At 33.8% G+C, this 14,022-nt stretch overlaps 1 protein-coding gene across 1 annotated transcript in view; it reads left to right on the forward strand.

Annotated features, from left to right (window-relative positions):
• The window catches only part of LOC129906262 (putative transcription factor SOX-15), a 54,543-nt gene extending 40,895 nt beyond the window's left edge, over window positions 1-13,648 (forward strand). The window contains exons 2-3 of the mRNA XM_055981935.1: window positions 3,349-3,980; window positions 12,228-13,648. Of these exons, the coding sequence (XP_055837910.1) occupies window positions 3,349-3,980; window positions 12,228-13,603 (2,008 nt within the window). The 3' untranslated portion in view covers window positions 13,604-13,648. The remainder of the gene's footprint in view (window positions 1-3,348; window positions 3,981-12,227) is intronic.
• The last annotated feature ends 374 nt before the right edge of the window (window positions 13,649-14,022 follow it).

Here is a 14,022-nt window from a genome sequence, read left to right on the forward strand (position 1 = left end):
TACACCAATGGCAGACATACAAATACACCAATGGCAGACATATAAAAAATTGCAAACTTTTTGAAGTTTTTTTCCTACAGATCGAAAACGGTCTGTCAAATTGAAAAACCGTTAATGTAATAAATGAAGGTAATAAAAAGATCTACAACTTTTACTTCAAATTAATTTTTAAAAGAGCTCAAATAAAAGAGATATGACGAAAATAAGAAAATCACCCTTTGACTTGCTTCAAAAAAACCACCCGTACTCTTAAACCGAAGGTTTAATCGAAAAAACTTATTTAACATATTCTGTAGGAAATTCAATTATCTTTAAGATTGCTATACAATTTTTTCTGCTAGGTCCAATAATATGCGAGTTATGTGAAAAAGTAAAATAAATAAATTTTCAGAAAAACTGCATTTTCGGGAGCGTCTGCCGGGGGTTTGGCCACACTCAAAATGTCTGCCATGGGTGTTTTTGTTATCAGAGAGTCCACCGCTACAGGATGCGATTAATTTTAGGTGGTTACCCCAAAGTCTAAAAACGCCAAAAAAAAACGCATTTTCGGGACAGTCTGCCGGGGGTTTGGCCGCACTTAAAATGTCTGCCATTGGTGTATTTGTTATCAGTGAGTATGTGGCGTTGGTTATCAATAAATTTTAAGTGGTTACCCTCACTAAATCGATTTTCAGAAAAAAGGTACTTTTTATGCGCTTTTTCTCGACAACGCCCCAAATAAATGCAGGCAGACTAAGGTATTCGTCATCACCGTGACCCACGCTACCTCTGACATTCATATGAATCGGTTACCTCTCACGCAAGAAATCTGCTCCTGGCTCTTAGACTATTATGGGAGCTAAAATGTACATATCTTATTATGAGTTTACTATGACCAATTAAAATTCGAAATAGTCTCAAATTTATCTCGATCTGCGTACCAGGCTTAAGGTTATAATATATATATTCCGTTCAACGCACATTCACCTCTTTTTTTTAATGAACAAATAAATATTTAAAATTCTTAAAAAATAAATTTTAAGTTTATAAGACCTCGCGATTTAGGAAGCGAAAGTTACGAACTAACCCAACGCAACGACATGTTAAATCATGAATGCCCTAGGTTTGGCATTCTTTGTTTTTTTTTTCCATAAAAATAGAAAAAATGTGGAATGATATGGAAATGGATGCATGCGATTTTTAGTGTGATTCCGAAGTTAGTTCCAAATTTCTATGAAGTGGATATGACCGAATTTTATATGTCTCTTTCCGTCAGATTTGGGACAATTTAAAACTGCCATATAAAATCGTTTACAAATTTCACAAAACCTTCCGATGCAAGCAGATATTTTTATTATTAAGAGAAATAAGATCCAGCCTAACTTACACCTTGGTTTGGTGAAAAAATTGGTAGCAGGTAAAGAAGAGATTCCAGGTATCATTAGGAAGAAAACATTAATGTTACACTTCTTCTTATTTTTATAAATCTGTTTTATAAAAATTCTAGTTTTACTTTTTTTGAGGCCCATACAAATTTAGATATCGCTGTTTTGACCCCTAGTAACCATTGAGTTAGACATGCCTGGTGTAGCTTGTACACCAACTTTTCCGGCCTGGGCCTTTTTTTTCATGGACATGGCACTGGACAGTGTTGCCAGAGAATTTTAGAGGCAACATGACAGCTGATTGTTTTTAATTATAGAACAGAATTAAATTTATTTGTGTGAAAAACGAGTAAAATGTGCATTATCGGTTATAATTAATGTTATTTATTTATTAAAATGAAGTGAAATTTGGTGTCTGCCCCATGCGATCTATTAATTGTTAAGTAGATTTCGAAATTTGACAATAGTTGCGTTCCTTTGGAAATATTTATCTACTTTTTAGTACTTAAAGATGCTTTGAACTACTTTTTCAATATAGCAAGAGTATTTCAAAGTAGTTTTAAGTACTAAAAATTAGATAAATATTTCCAAAGGAACGCAGCTAATAACATTACATCCAAACTAATTTAGCGAATTTACTCAAATTTACGTTCAGAAAATGACGTTGCCTATATATCTGGTCCCTAATATTTCCTGAACGTGCCCATTGTGGAAAAATGAAAACAAAATATGAGGCGTTCAGAATAATAATGGGTCAAGTCAATTTGAAATTTGTGCATTATTGTGAACTTTGAGAAGCTTTTTCTCAGAAACTAAAGGAACTTTTGAAATAAATGTTTCACAGATCGATAGCTCCAAAATGTCTTTCTTTTATTTTATTTGACATAAAACGAAACCCTTAATTTTTAACACCTTAAAACATCCAACCTAAAGAGAAGTGGACTTGACCCATTATAATTCTGAACGCCTCATACCTATATGAATGAAAATGGAAGTAGGTTAGGAACCTTTTCACAATTCACAATTGCGCTTTTCAGCAAGACGTCAGATTCTACTTCGAAAAAGTTTGGTTCTACTTCGAAGACTTTTAAGGCGTGATCATAATAAACAAGTTCTTTTATTATAAAAGTTTTTAATTTTGAAGGAGCCAAAAATCGCCAAATTGAAAACTTAAGGAGCCAAATTTTGATTAATCGGAAATCAGAATTTAAACGAGTCGGAGAAAACTTGAAGGAGCCGGCTTGGCTATAAATAGCCGGTCCTGGCAACACTGGCACTGGACAAAAACGAATTTTTCGAAATTACCTAAATATTTAGTCCATAACGTTTCTGAACCTGTCCATTAGGTCAACATCAGTTAGGGCTATCACAATGCTGTTTTTAAGAACCCAAGTTCGTAGCAGTTCTGAATTAATTGTTAAATGATCGTTACAAAAGAACATAATGTACCTGTCTGCAAATGAATTGCGATCGAATTTTTGGTAACCTCTCTTTTATTTTAAACTTTCATCAATTTATATGAACTCGAAAAGCAAGGCATTGACAACATTGTATTTTTGTTCAAAAAGATCTAGGTCTAAATATAATACCAAAAACCAATGCCTTTTGTGGTGATAATATTCTTCCGTTTTCTTCTTCTTGAGGCTCACCACTTAATAAACGCTTTGACATTTTCCCGCGAAATGTAGATACTTTTTGTTTTAATATTAAATTTTTTTTTTAATTTCTGTTTTTTTATTAATTTATCTCTATTTGTTTCCTATAAACTGATGCAATCAGGATTTAAGGCATTACTAATGTCTGTTGTAGTTAGTATTTACTATTATTATTTTTTGAAGTTTTTATAATTAGAAATTTGTACCTTTTTTATACTTTATTTTCGAGTTTTTGGAAATTTCTATATGTAGTATCTATGACTTTTAAAATGAAATATGTCAGTTTATTATTTAATTTAACTAAAAAAATTGCTTGTATTTATTTCTAGTTCACAAAAACAACAAATTCAACAAAACCATAATATAAACACCGAGGAATATAGTGCTATAGAAAATCAAACATATACGCCTTCATCATTGAACAGCAATGTACATCAAACTCAAACCACCATTTCACATATTAGACAAACCAACGATAACCTTATCCAATCCAGAATACATTCACCAATAGTACACTCTTCCTGCTATGAAAGTGATCCGATGCGGTGTAGTGGAGGGCAGATTCTCACGCATAACTCAATGTTGGGAAATCCTTTTCTAACCTCACATTCTTCGTTATTAAATTCAAATCTTCCCCTATTGGCTACAAAGTTTTTATCACATCCAAACATGTTGCCAATGTCATTGTCGCCAGATGTTGAAGAGTCATCGCATTTAGAAGCTTCATTGTGGGGATACGAGTATCAAAATGATGTTTGCGCGTCGAATTGTGCCTTTCTGGAGCGACACGTACTTGGCAACGATGTTAAGTTCCGACCTGTAAACAACTCTGCCAAATGTGCCAAAGAGACGAGAATTCGACGACCAATGAATGCTTTTATGGTATGGGCAAAAATAGAGAGAAAGAAACTAGCTGATGAAAATCCAGATTTACACAATGCAGATCTTAGCAAAATGTTAGGTAAGTAATAATGCATGCATAGTATGATAGATAGTATTTAAAACGTTAAAGTAATGATTTCGAAAACCAATTATCAAGTTTAACCAAAAAATTGATAACTTCATTCAAAATACATGCCAGTTTTAGCAAACTCTTAAACCTTTTCACGAAGAACCAAAGGACACGGTAGTGACCAACCAGATTCTCTGGGAACTTTGACACTACATCCTTATTTTTTATAGAACAAATCAGCTCGTTTTCAATCCCCCTCAAACTTGTATGTATTATAGTTTTGTATTTATAGTTTCTGAGATATAGGGCTTCAAAAATTAAAAAAAACACCTTTGACTGGCTGAGTGACTCAATCACTGACAGATTTTTAAACTAGGAGATTTTCCCGTCATTTTAAAAATATGTACTTTGGCAGTGATGGGTCTTGTTGTGCATACAAAGAAAAAAACGAAAAATTGAGATTTTCGATTTGCTGAAAAATGAGTGGCGGAACGGGGAACAAAATTTATGGTAAAGATTTTAATTTTGTATTTAATTAATTATATTTATTTTATTATTAATTAATTAATTTATTTATCTACGAGTTTCAAGATCGACAGATTACCAAAAAGCATTTACATAGATTATTTAAATTATTTAAATAAATTATTTAAAATATCAAAAAAATTAAACAATAGGTGTATTTTTTATTACCAACGGTCTTAACTGGACAAAAAAACGCAGTTGGGGCAAAGCAATTTACAAGTTAAATGCAACAACACTTTAGCCCCTTGGGCTTAGTTGTTTAGCCCGGAGAATTCTCTGGGCTTAACTTTTTCAGTAGATTTAAATCTGTGCTACCAAATTAACTTGTTCGTAAATTGTTTAGAATTTGTTTGGAATGACAATTATTATTTTAAATATTTATTTAATAGTTAGTTAAACTTTTTTTTTCAAAAACACACAAGAAAACCCAAAAGCGAAAAATATGACAACTCTATATTTTTTTGTGTCAGCTGATTTCGGAACATTTAATATGCAGTGCTGCCAATTTTTCTCGGTAAGCCCCGAGGCTTTTTTTTTATCCAATTAAGACCGGTGGTAATAAAAAACACACCTAATAATAAAATTAAAACTACAATATAATATGTATCATTTTTGAATTTATTTCCTAAGAATCTCAAATAAATGTTGGCATCAATTTCAACTCTCTAATTTGATATTGGCTCGTTCATACCGTAGATAGTTCCAATACATTTTATGAAAAATAAACTTTGTGAAGTAATTCAGGACCTTTTGAATTCTATCGGAGAAAAGATGTTGGTGATTGTTCCAGAATCCAGATAACGTATTTAGAATAGTTTTAACAAAAAAAAAAAAAATTACCATCAGCTGTATGTATTAATGTATTACATTTTTGTTCATTATTTATTACAATATTCTTCATTATTGTGATCGTCGTCGATCTCTTTGATTTAGATGAAGGATTTGGATTAGTACATCTGTCCTTATTTCATTCAAAGCAAGCAGCAGTGCAGTTTAATGCTTTCTATAAAATACGAGAACCAATTTAAAGTGTATTTATAAGAAAATATTAAATATATTTAATCGAACCTGTTGCATGGTGAAGTGGGGTTGAAATTTTGGTGCGCAGCAGTGTCCACCACATTGCTTGCGTGTTTTGGACTCTGAGAAGCAGGCGGGATCATTTTCTGTTGTGTTTTGGAGGCATGAAATATCATCTATGAAATTAAAAAAAATACACATGTATACAAACTATCGTTGTAGGTTATCATCGAACACTATATAGAAATAAGACATACCGTAAGATGCATCTAACTCAACCAAATATTCATCGGATATAATTATGTTTTCAATATAATAAAAAGAAAAGAAAGAATAATAAAAAGAAACGAAATAGTAGTTCAAATATTATTCATGTTGTTAAGTAAGTGTCACAAAATTAGTAAACCACATTTGTGGACCTGACCCTAAGCTACTTTTGAAAAAAAAAAAAACTAAAAACTATGATTTAAAAGGAATGAACTCTTACCTTCATAATCATCAACTTTTTCGGGGATGACTTCAATGGAGATACCTGCTTCATCTTTCTTGGAGTCATCATCATAACAAGATGGAAACCCCGTCATCCGTGAGCCCAATATAATTGGCTGCAACAGCTTCTGAATAAGTATATTCAATTTTTAAGGGTGGACCTCCTCCAGTTCCCCTTACACCAACTTTTTCCTTTGCGAACTTGCCCTTGCATCTTTTTTGGATGTTTTTATATTTGGTAATTAAAGTTGCACTATGAGAGTTACAAGAAGCAGAGTTCAACTCTTTCTCAATCCTCAAACAAAAACAGTTCTTAAAAGAAGCTTGGTGTGCTCACGAAAAATAGTCTCTGGGGGAGCCAGCCCATTAGTATTTATTAGCGGCAGGGAAGGTCCGAATGGCTAAGGTGGGATGCACATGCACTATTCATTGCACGATTCACTCTTGGAGTTTTGTCAATTCTCGCAAGTGACCCGTGGTCCGTCTTCTTGCATTCGCCCACATTTTTGTATTTTTAATGAGTGTCATGAGCAGCTTTTCTTCCTGCTTCGAAAAATTTTCATTACGGTTATTGTTTTTGTTCATATTTGTTAATTAAATGCACAGAGAAAAATATGACCCGCTAAAAACTAACAGATTGCCATATTGTTTTACCTTCCGCTTCCATACATTTCATAAGGAAATCTTATTAAAATCAACGATTAATAAGGTTTTTTTAAGGAGATTTCTTATTATTTTTATAGAGAAAATCTTATTAAAATTTGACTGAAAAGTTGATTTTTTTTGCAACTTAGCACTAGAACAAAAATCGCGATCAATATTTTCATGGCAGGTTGGTTCAGGTGGTAAGGTGGGCGACTAATGATTTGAAGTCTCCAGTTCGATTCCCAGCCTGGTCATCGTTTTTTTTTTTATTTATTTGCAGATTTTAATACAATAAGGAAAACCCGATTGTTTTAATAAGGTTTCCTTCTTGGATGAAAACCATAGAGAAATCTTATTGTTTTTGTCCTATTTTATGCGGTCTATTTTTCTCTGTGTGTCTCTAAAAGATAATTTTATTTTTTCTATCGTTTGTTTTTTCAAATTTTGACATTATCAAAAGAACAGTTATTTCTTTAATTTTAATTTCCACCACCTTTTAGCTGAACTGTCGAAAATTTTCAGATTAAAGTGAGATAGCAACATTTTCCGCACTAAAAATTACCTGATCAATGGCTGAACCACATCTAACCCCCCAAAATCGGTGGGTAACTTCTGATAGTGGTTCAACAGTGAGTTATGACCTGAACCTCGATTGTTCAACAGTCATTTTGAGTTGAACCGAGTTCAAACGTTGATCTGAGGATGAACCACGTTTGTGAAACTGGCCCTAAATGTATGAAATTAAGAGTAAGCAATGATATTGACGTGTTTATGGATGGTGTGTCGTTGAGCTGTGTTGAGAGTATAAACTATAAAGTACTTGGGTGTTATTTTTGATGATAAAATTAATTTCAAGGAACATGCGAGTCATGTTTGTTCAAAGATCTCCAAAAAAAAATTATTTTTGAGTAGAATACGAACAAATTTAACATTTGATGCTTCTGTTCTTCTTCTTTATTTTTGTTCTTATTTTTAAGTAGAATACGAACAAATTTGACATTTGATGCTTCTGTTCTTCTCTATAATGTCCTGGTTAAACCACACTTCGATTTTTGCCCATTCACAAGATATAACATTGAGACAATCTTTATAAAGTTTGAAATGCAAAAACGCATTTTATCCATTTGTAAAGTACGTCACAATACTTCTTCACAATAAATGCAAGACTTAATAACATCAAAAATAACAAATTCACTCCCCATTCCCAATTCATTCCCCATTCTTCTTTCTTAGACAACTTTTTAATTTAATTTTTCAATTATTTTTCATTCAGCACCATTCTCCGTATTCAAAACTTTTGTGAATTAAATAAGATATCGAAATTTAACTTTCATCAACTATCATTTGACAGTTGCAGATCGCAACAAAAAAGTTCTTGCTAACTTTTTTCATTAATCTAACCATTCTAAAGATATTCGAGGCCAAAGTTAAAAAAATATCTTCTATCTTCTAAACGGTTAAAGCAATCAATTTGATGCCAAGGAATTATTTGTAGAACTTTAAGCCCCTCAAGGAGTACATCTTGGTAATTTGAAAATAATGAGTTTTAGGCGAATTGGAAAATTTTTAAAGTAAAAAATTTTGTTCAATACGTTTCCACACCACCATAAACTTAATATTATCATAGAGGATGATATTAAGTAAAGGAAAAATGGTAAGCAGCATTTTGGCGAGTTCACCGATTTCTTTTCTTTCGGGTGTTCAATTTCCCCTGTAGGCCTATTGCACCCATCCTGGAATAAGAAAAGGACTACAAAATATTTGAATCTATGTGTTTTATTTAAAACCCTATCCTGCTCTCTTAAAGTAACTTATCCCTAGACTTTTTATCTGACACTGCTTGATTCCAAAATCTTAGAACAAATAGAATTCTAACCCTAATATAATACCTAAAATTGAAATCTGGCATATTACCACAGCAAACAAAGTTATGCCTTGGGTTCAAACTATCATACAAGAGACGAAGAAAATTCTTTTGGTGAGCAATTGGGCCGAATATATTGCAAAATTGTTCTTCTAAATCCTGAACGTATTGCACAAAGTTTGTTGGTGGCGCAAGAAATTGGCAGTTATCGAACTGCTTGAAACCTATAAAAATTAAGCCCATTTCGGGATCAGCGTTATTGAAAGTGGGCAATGGCAATTCGCAACTATGGCTTTCGTAGCATTTTCGGGTAACAAACGTGTCTTTTTAATCAATAAAATCTATTTCCTCACAATTTCCTGATTGCACGACTTTTAAGTATGTATGTACCTAAGACCCCAAAGCTTTTGGAAAATTGAAACAAACACGTACGGTGTTGGCCTTGAGTTTGAGCTTTGAACTTCGCCGAAAAAATGCTCCAAACAGTCCTGATTAAGATGCCTTGTTTAGAGATAACTGAAGTTGCATGATTTTAGGTGTTCCCACATGCATGTAAGAGAGGCAACGTTAAGTTGCCAACCCTTAATCAAACTGAACTTATTTGTAATAATTTTACCATCTAAGCCGATTATATTGATAGAATTAAGAAAAGTTGTTGCTTCCTGCAGAAATGAAAATTGGTCATCGTTACAACTAAATTTTGTTTGGTATTTATCAGAGATACCCAAAGGAGATGGGAAACTTTCGTACCTTCACCAGTACTGTAGTGCGAGAAAAGCGCAGTGAAAATGAAAAGATTGCTCAAAACTTAGGTGGCGGGCGTAACGAACATTCATTTTTTGAAATTTGGACGGTTCTATGTGCTGAGCAGTCAGCTTAGGGGTTAAAAGTAAAGCTAAACTCGAATCTATCCAATGAAAACTTTTGATATCCTCCCAAGTTGCTACTAAATTTCCACTTAAAGTGTTGAACGACATGTTAATTACAGAGAGACAGTTTCTGGCACTTTTTATAAAATGGGGAACATCGTAAAAACAAAAAATGTTTTGTTTATCTCTGTCTTCCTGTCCAAACTCGAAATATGGCTTGCTTTTACTGACACCAAGTTCTCCATGAGGGCCCCGAAAATTTGCTCCTTGGCCAGTTACTACATGCAATGGGATGAATTTACTTTTCTGAAGAGCGTCAATGCACTTAAATAAAATTATCTTCAGCATGCCACGAGGACAAGAGGATCTAACAAAATAGCTTGCAAGTGGGTGTTTCCACCGTTTTGCAATACCTTGAACCATTGTGGCTGGCGGGATATGCTGTTATGTACTCATCAGAACCATAGTCTTCAAATACTACTATCACTTTTCCTACAATAGACTAGGTGCGTTTTTAAGGACATTTCGCCCATCGCAATAGGACAATACCTATATATGTCAGGAGCCTGGCTCCTGTCACCATTTAAAATTGGTGACATTAGCCTATAAGTTACTGGTGAAGTGAATTTTATTGAAAGTGACAGTAATTTCATTTCTCGGGAGTACCTATGGCCTTTTGACGAAGTTTATGAATTTTTTCCACTGGACAAACTTGCTTTTAAATCAGTTTCAAAATTAATTTTGGCTTCTTCCAATTTTGTACTTAGGTTTTCAACCTGCTTTTCTAAAAAAGAGATGATTTTATCGCTATCCTTAATTGTTGTTTTAAGAGTTTCTATACTATTTTCGTAAGCTAATATCCTGTTTTGAGAAGCCCTTAAACTTGACCTAAGAGATTCTATCTGTGAGGTATTGTTTCTAAAATGTGATTCAGTTGTTGCGAAAACATTATATACATCACTTACAAGTTTGTTTCCATTTTCTTGGATTGATAAGACATCGATTTTTTCTTCTATTGAATCATCGCCCAAATAAACTCCTGAAAAATTAACCATTTTATTATTTCTACATATTTTTTATCAGTTAGTAGATAATTAAAAAGCTATAAATTCTTCGTCTGTCAATATTTCCTCATTTCTATCTTCATTTTGCTCCTGAATAAAATCATTTCGGGGTTGGAAGGTTTCTCCACCGTCAAGTCCCACCTGAACATCGATTTCATGGTCTCGCGATTTAGAAGCTTCTCCACTCGAATCCCATATGGACATCAATTTCCTGGTATCGCCTGGTCAGATCAACGTGATCAAATTTAAAGTTAAGTGAAAATTAATGAAATTAATTATATTAACCTTTCAATGTAGAACAAGGCATCAAATATGGATCCGTTACCTCTTCGCATGATGCTTTCTCCACACTTTTAGTATTTCCTCTGTGTTACATTTATCACTTTTGTGACTACTTTTATTCCCGTTTTTGATTAGAAGTGGCGTATCCAGAAAAAAATTTGGAGGGGGCTGGAAAATTTTTCAAACATTTTTTAGAGGATAAATGGTGCAAAAAATGTTCTCTCTTTTTATTCATCTTTGATCAAGAGTGAAGCGCTGTGCTGCGGTACTGAAAGTGATATAATAGCATTTTACTGCTCTCGACGGATTCGTACTACTGTTTCCTCCTTTCACATTCAGAGAAACTAGTGTTTTTTCAAAGTTCTTGTGTCGCAAACATTTTACACAAACAGCATCTTTAAAAAAACACTTTATTTCGTTCGAACTTTGTCATGTGCTGAATCCAAAACTGTATACAGATTTATTCGTTACTCCTATTACGTCTATAGTTTTTGAGCTATACTTATCACTATTTTCGATATATACGCCCATGTTCCGCAATTCGACCGAAAGTGAATTCAATTTACTTTTCAATTTCACGAGAAAAGAAATATCAATATATTCTTCATTTCGATCGATTTCGAAAACTTCGAAATTGCTTCGAACTGTCAAAACTGAAGGATCTTCCATTTTTATTTTGTTTCTAAAGTGAAATTACTGCTGCTTTTTCAATTGCAGATTCATTGAAAAAGGCCCAAAGTTCACGAACAGAAACATAGTGAATTGAATTCAATCAGAAAATCTAAATGAGTGAAAAAATGCAGAACACCTAATTTCACTTTCGGCAAGTGAATACGCAAAAAGTGAAATGCAGAACGTAAAAGTCTCAAAAACTTATTTTGAATGAAATCCTTTTTGATCTTTAATTATCTACTATATGTTTTTTCGTAATATGTTGCTTTTTTAATCAAAATCAGAAACGCAAACAGGAATTTCCATAAAGAAACCACTTATTTTGAGGTATCAAACATTTCTATTTCCAAGAGAATATTATTAAAAAAAAATAACTATACTTAAGACGATCAAATGCTGCCTTTTGAGATTGCATAAGAAATTTTGCAAATTTTACCGGTGATGTAATTCGACGTCAAAATACTAAAAAAATGATCAGAAGAATTCGGAATTGGACTAAAATCCGAAAAAAATTACCCAAGCCCTCAACGTCAGCTAAGGCTCAAAAAAACACAAACAGCCGTTTCAGAATTTGGAGGGGGCTCGAGCATCTGTGCTGCCTCTAAATTTCTCAGATTTACGAACAAATTTCAGTTAATCATGTACATTATGATGAAATCAGTTAAATAATCACTTGATCTTGAAGGCTTGGGGGGGGGGCTTGAGCCCCCTGAGCCCCCCCCCCCCTCAATACGCCACTGTTGATTAGGCTGAGATTAGTCTGTTTTGTCAAAATCTTAAAAATTATAATCAAACTCTAACATCATGCCATATATTTTATTTTCAGGTAAAAAATGGAGATCGTTAACGCCATTGGATAGAAGACCTTTTGTTGAAGAGGCTGAACGCTTGAGAGTTATCCATATGACCGAACATCCCAACTATAAATATCGACCTCGACGTCGAAAGCATTCAAAACCAAGGACTATACAAACAAGTGCCAAAGATCATACCCCAATGCAGGCAAATAGTGGCAAACCACTCCCGAAAATAAAGCCAGTGCAAATAGCAAACTATAATATGCCTCAGGTCGAAATGACTTCCCAATGTCAACCGAAGAACCAGTCTTTTTATCGGTCCAAAATTTGCTTCTCTCCCAATTCTAACCTGACCTGTAGTTCCGAAGACGGCACCTTTCGCTCTACAGATGGAAATGTTCAAAATTACGATAAAAAACATCCATCATTTCAACAACAAGTCCCGAGTAATATACCCAATAATCATTCCGATAAACAAAAACCAACGAAACAGCTATCGTATAAATCTAAAAGTAAATCTCGGGCATGCAAAAATCTCGATGATGATAACAGTGTAGCTGGTAAAAAGTCGCCATTTCAGCAACATGCATTGGCGTTAACTTCATCGACCTTAATTACCGGCAAAGGCATTTATGTGACTTGTAGCAATCGAGGAATGTTAGACCAACCGCATACAGTAAAAGGAACATATTTTCCACCGATGTCAGTTTTGGAAGAAAACCAAAGAACCGATCCAGCGGATCTTTCTCAGACGTGCAATATAAATGCAAGTGTCAATTGCACCACCCAAGCAAGCTCGTCCCCGCATTATAGCTCTCCAAATACTCGGACACAAACCAAAAATAATATTAATGAAATGTTAACGAGTCCATACTCTGTAAATACCAGTCCTCTGATCGATCCAGCCTCGGGATTTCATCCGCAAATGACACATCAACAAAAGAATTATTCACGCTACATAAGCCCCCACGGTCAGTGCAGCCCCGGGGACGAATCCGAAAGAAATAGCGAAAGCAAATTTTCAAAGTACCCAGATACAAATCATAATTACGACAACTATGAAGTGTATTCCTCTCCCAGCGAAAATTATTATCCGCAAGTCACATATATTCCGTCTAATAACTGTTCACCACTCAACCATTCGTCACCATCTTATCAAAACAATGTTGAGTGCAACTATTTTCCGTATCATCAGCCGGATCAAATTTGTCTCAATGGAATGCCATCCAATTATTTTATGAGCAGTAATGGGGAACCACCGCCACCGCAGCCAAACTTACCGCCTCAAGCAATTGCATCTTTAGTTTACCCTAACGCAACACCAGGCGAATCATTTGAAATGCGTAAAGATGACGAAATAAGCAATATTTTGGCAGGAGTTAGAAAAACTTGCTACAGCAACTAAGCTAACTTAATTAAGTATTATGTAAAAATGTACAGAATTAATAAAAAAAAAAAAAACATCTTTCAAATAATAAGAATGCTTATCTTTAATATTTTAACTTGCGATATATAGCTCAGGGAAATTAGTCAAAATATGGGCATGAAATCGCATTTTTCGTGGGACAAAATTTTTTTCATGAAATGTGTTCGGGTGGTTGTCCTTATCATAAAATTCAATTTGTTGGCATAATTGGAGGTTGGGAACAGCCGCCATCTTGGAAAAGAGATTGGTATCGTTTTTATTGAATAGCTCCATTGTTATTCATTTTAACAAAAAATGACAAAGGTAAGACTTATTAACAATAAAATTATCTAAGAAATGATATACAAAACAATTCCGTGAGTTGATTAAATAAAATTTTATAGTTGGTCAAAGTGCGG

Source organism: Episyrphus balteatus, chromosome 1, assembly GCF_945859705.1.
Source record: "Episyrphus balteatus chromosome 1, idEpiBalt1.1, whole genome shotgun sequence".
Lineage (NCBI taxonomy): Eukaryota > Metazoa > Arthropoda > Insecta > Diptera > Syrphidae > Episyrphus > Episyrphus balteatus.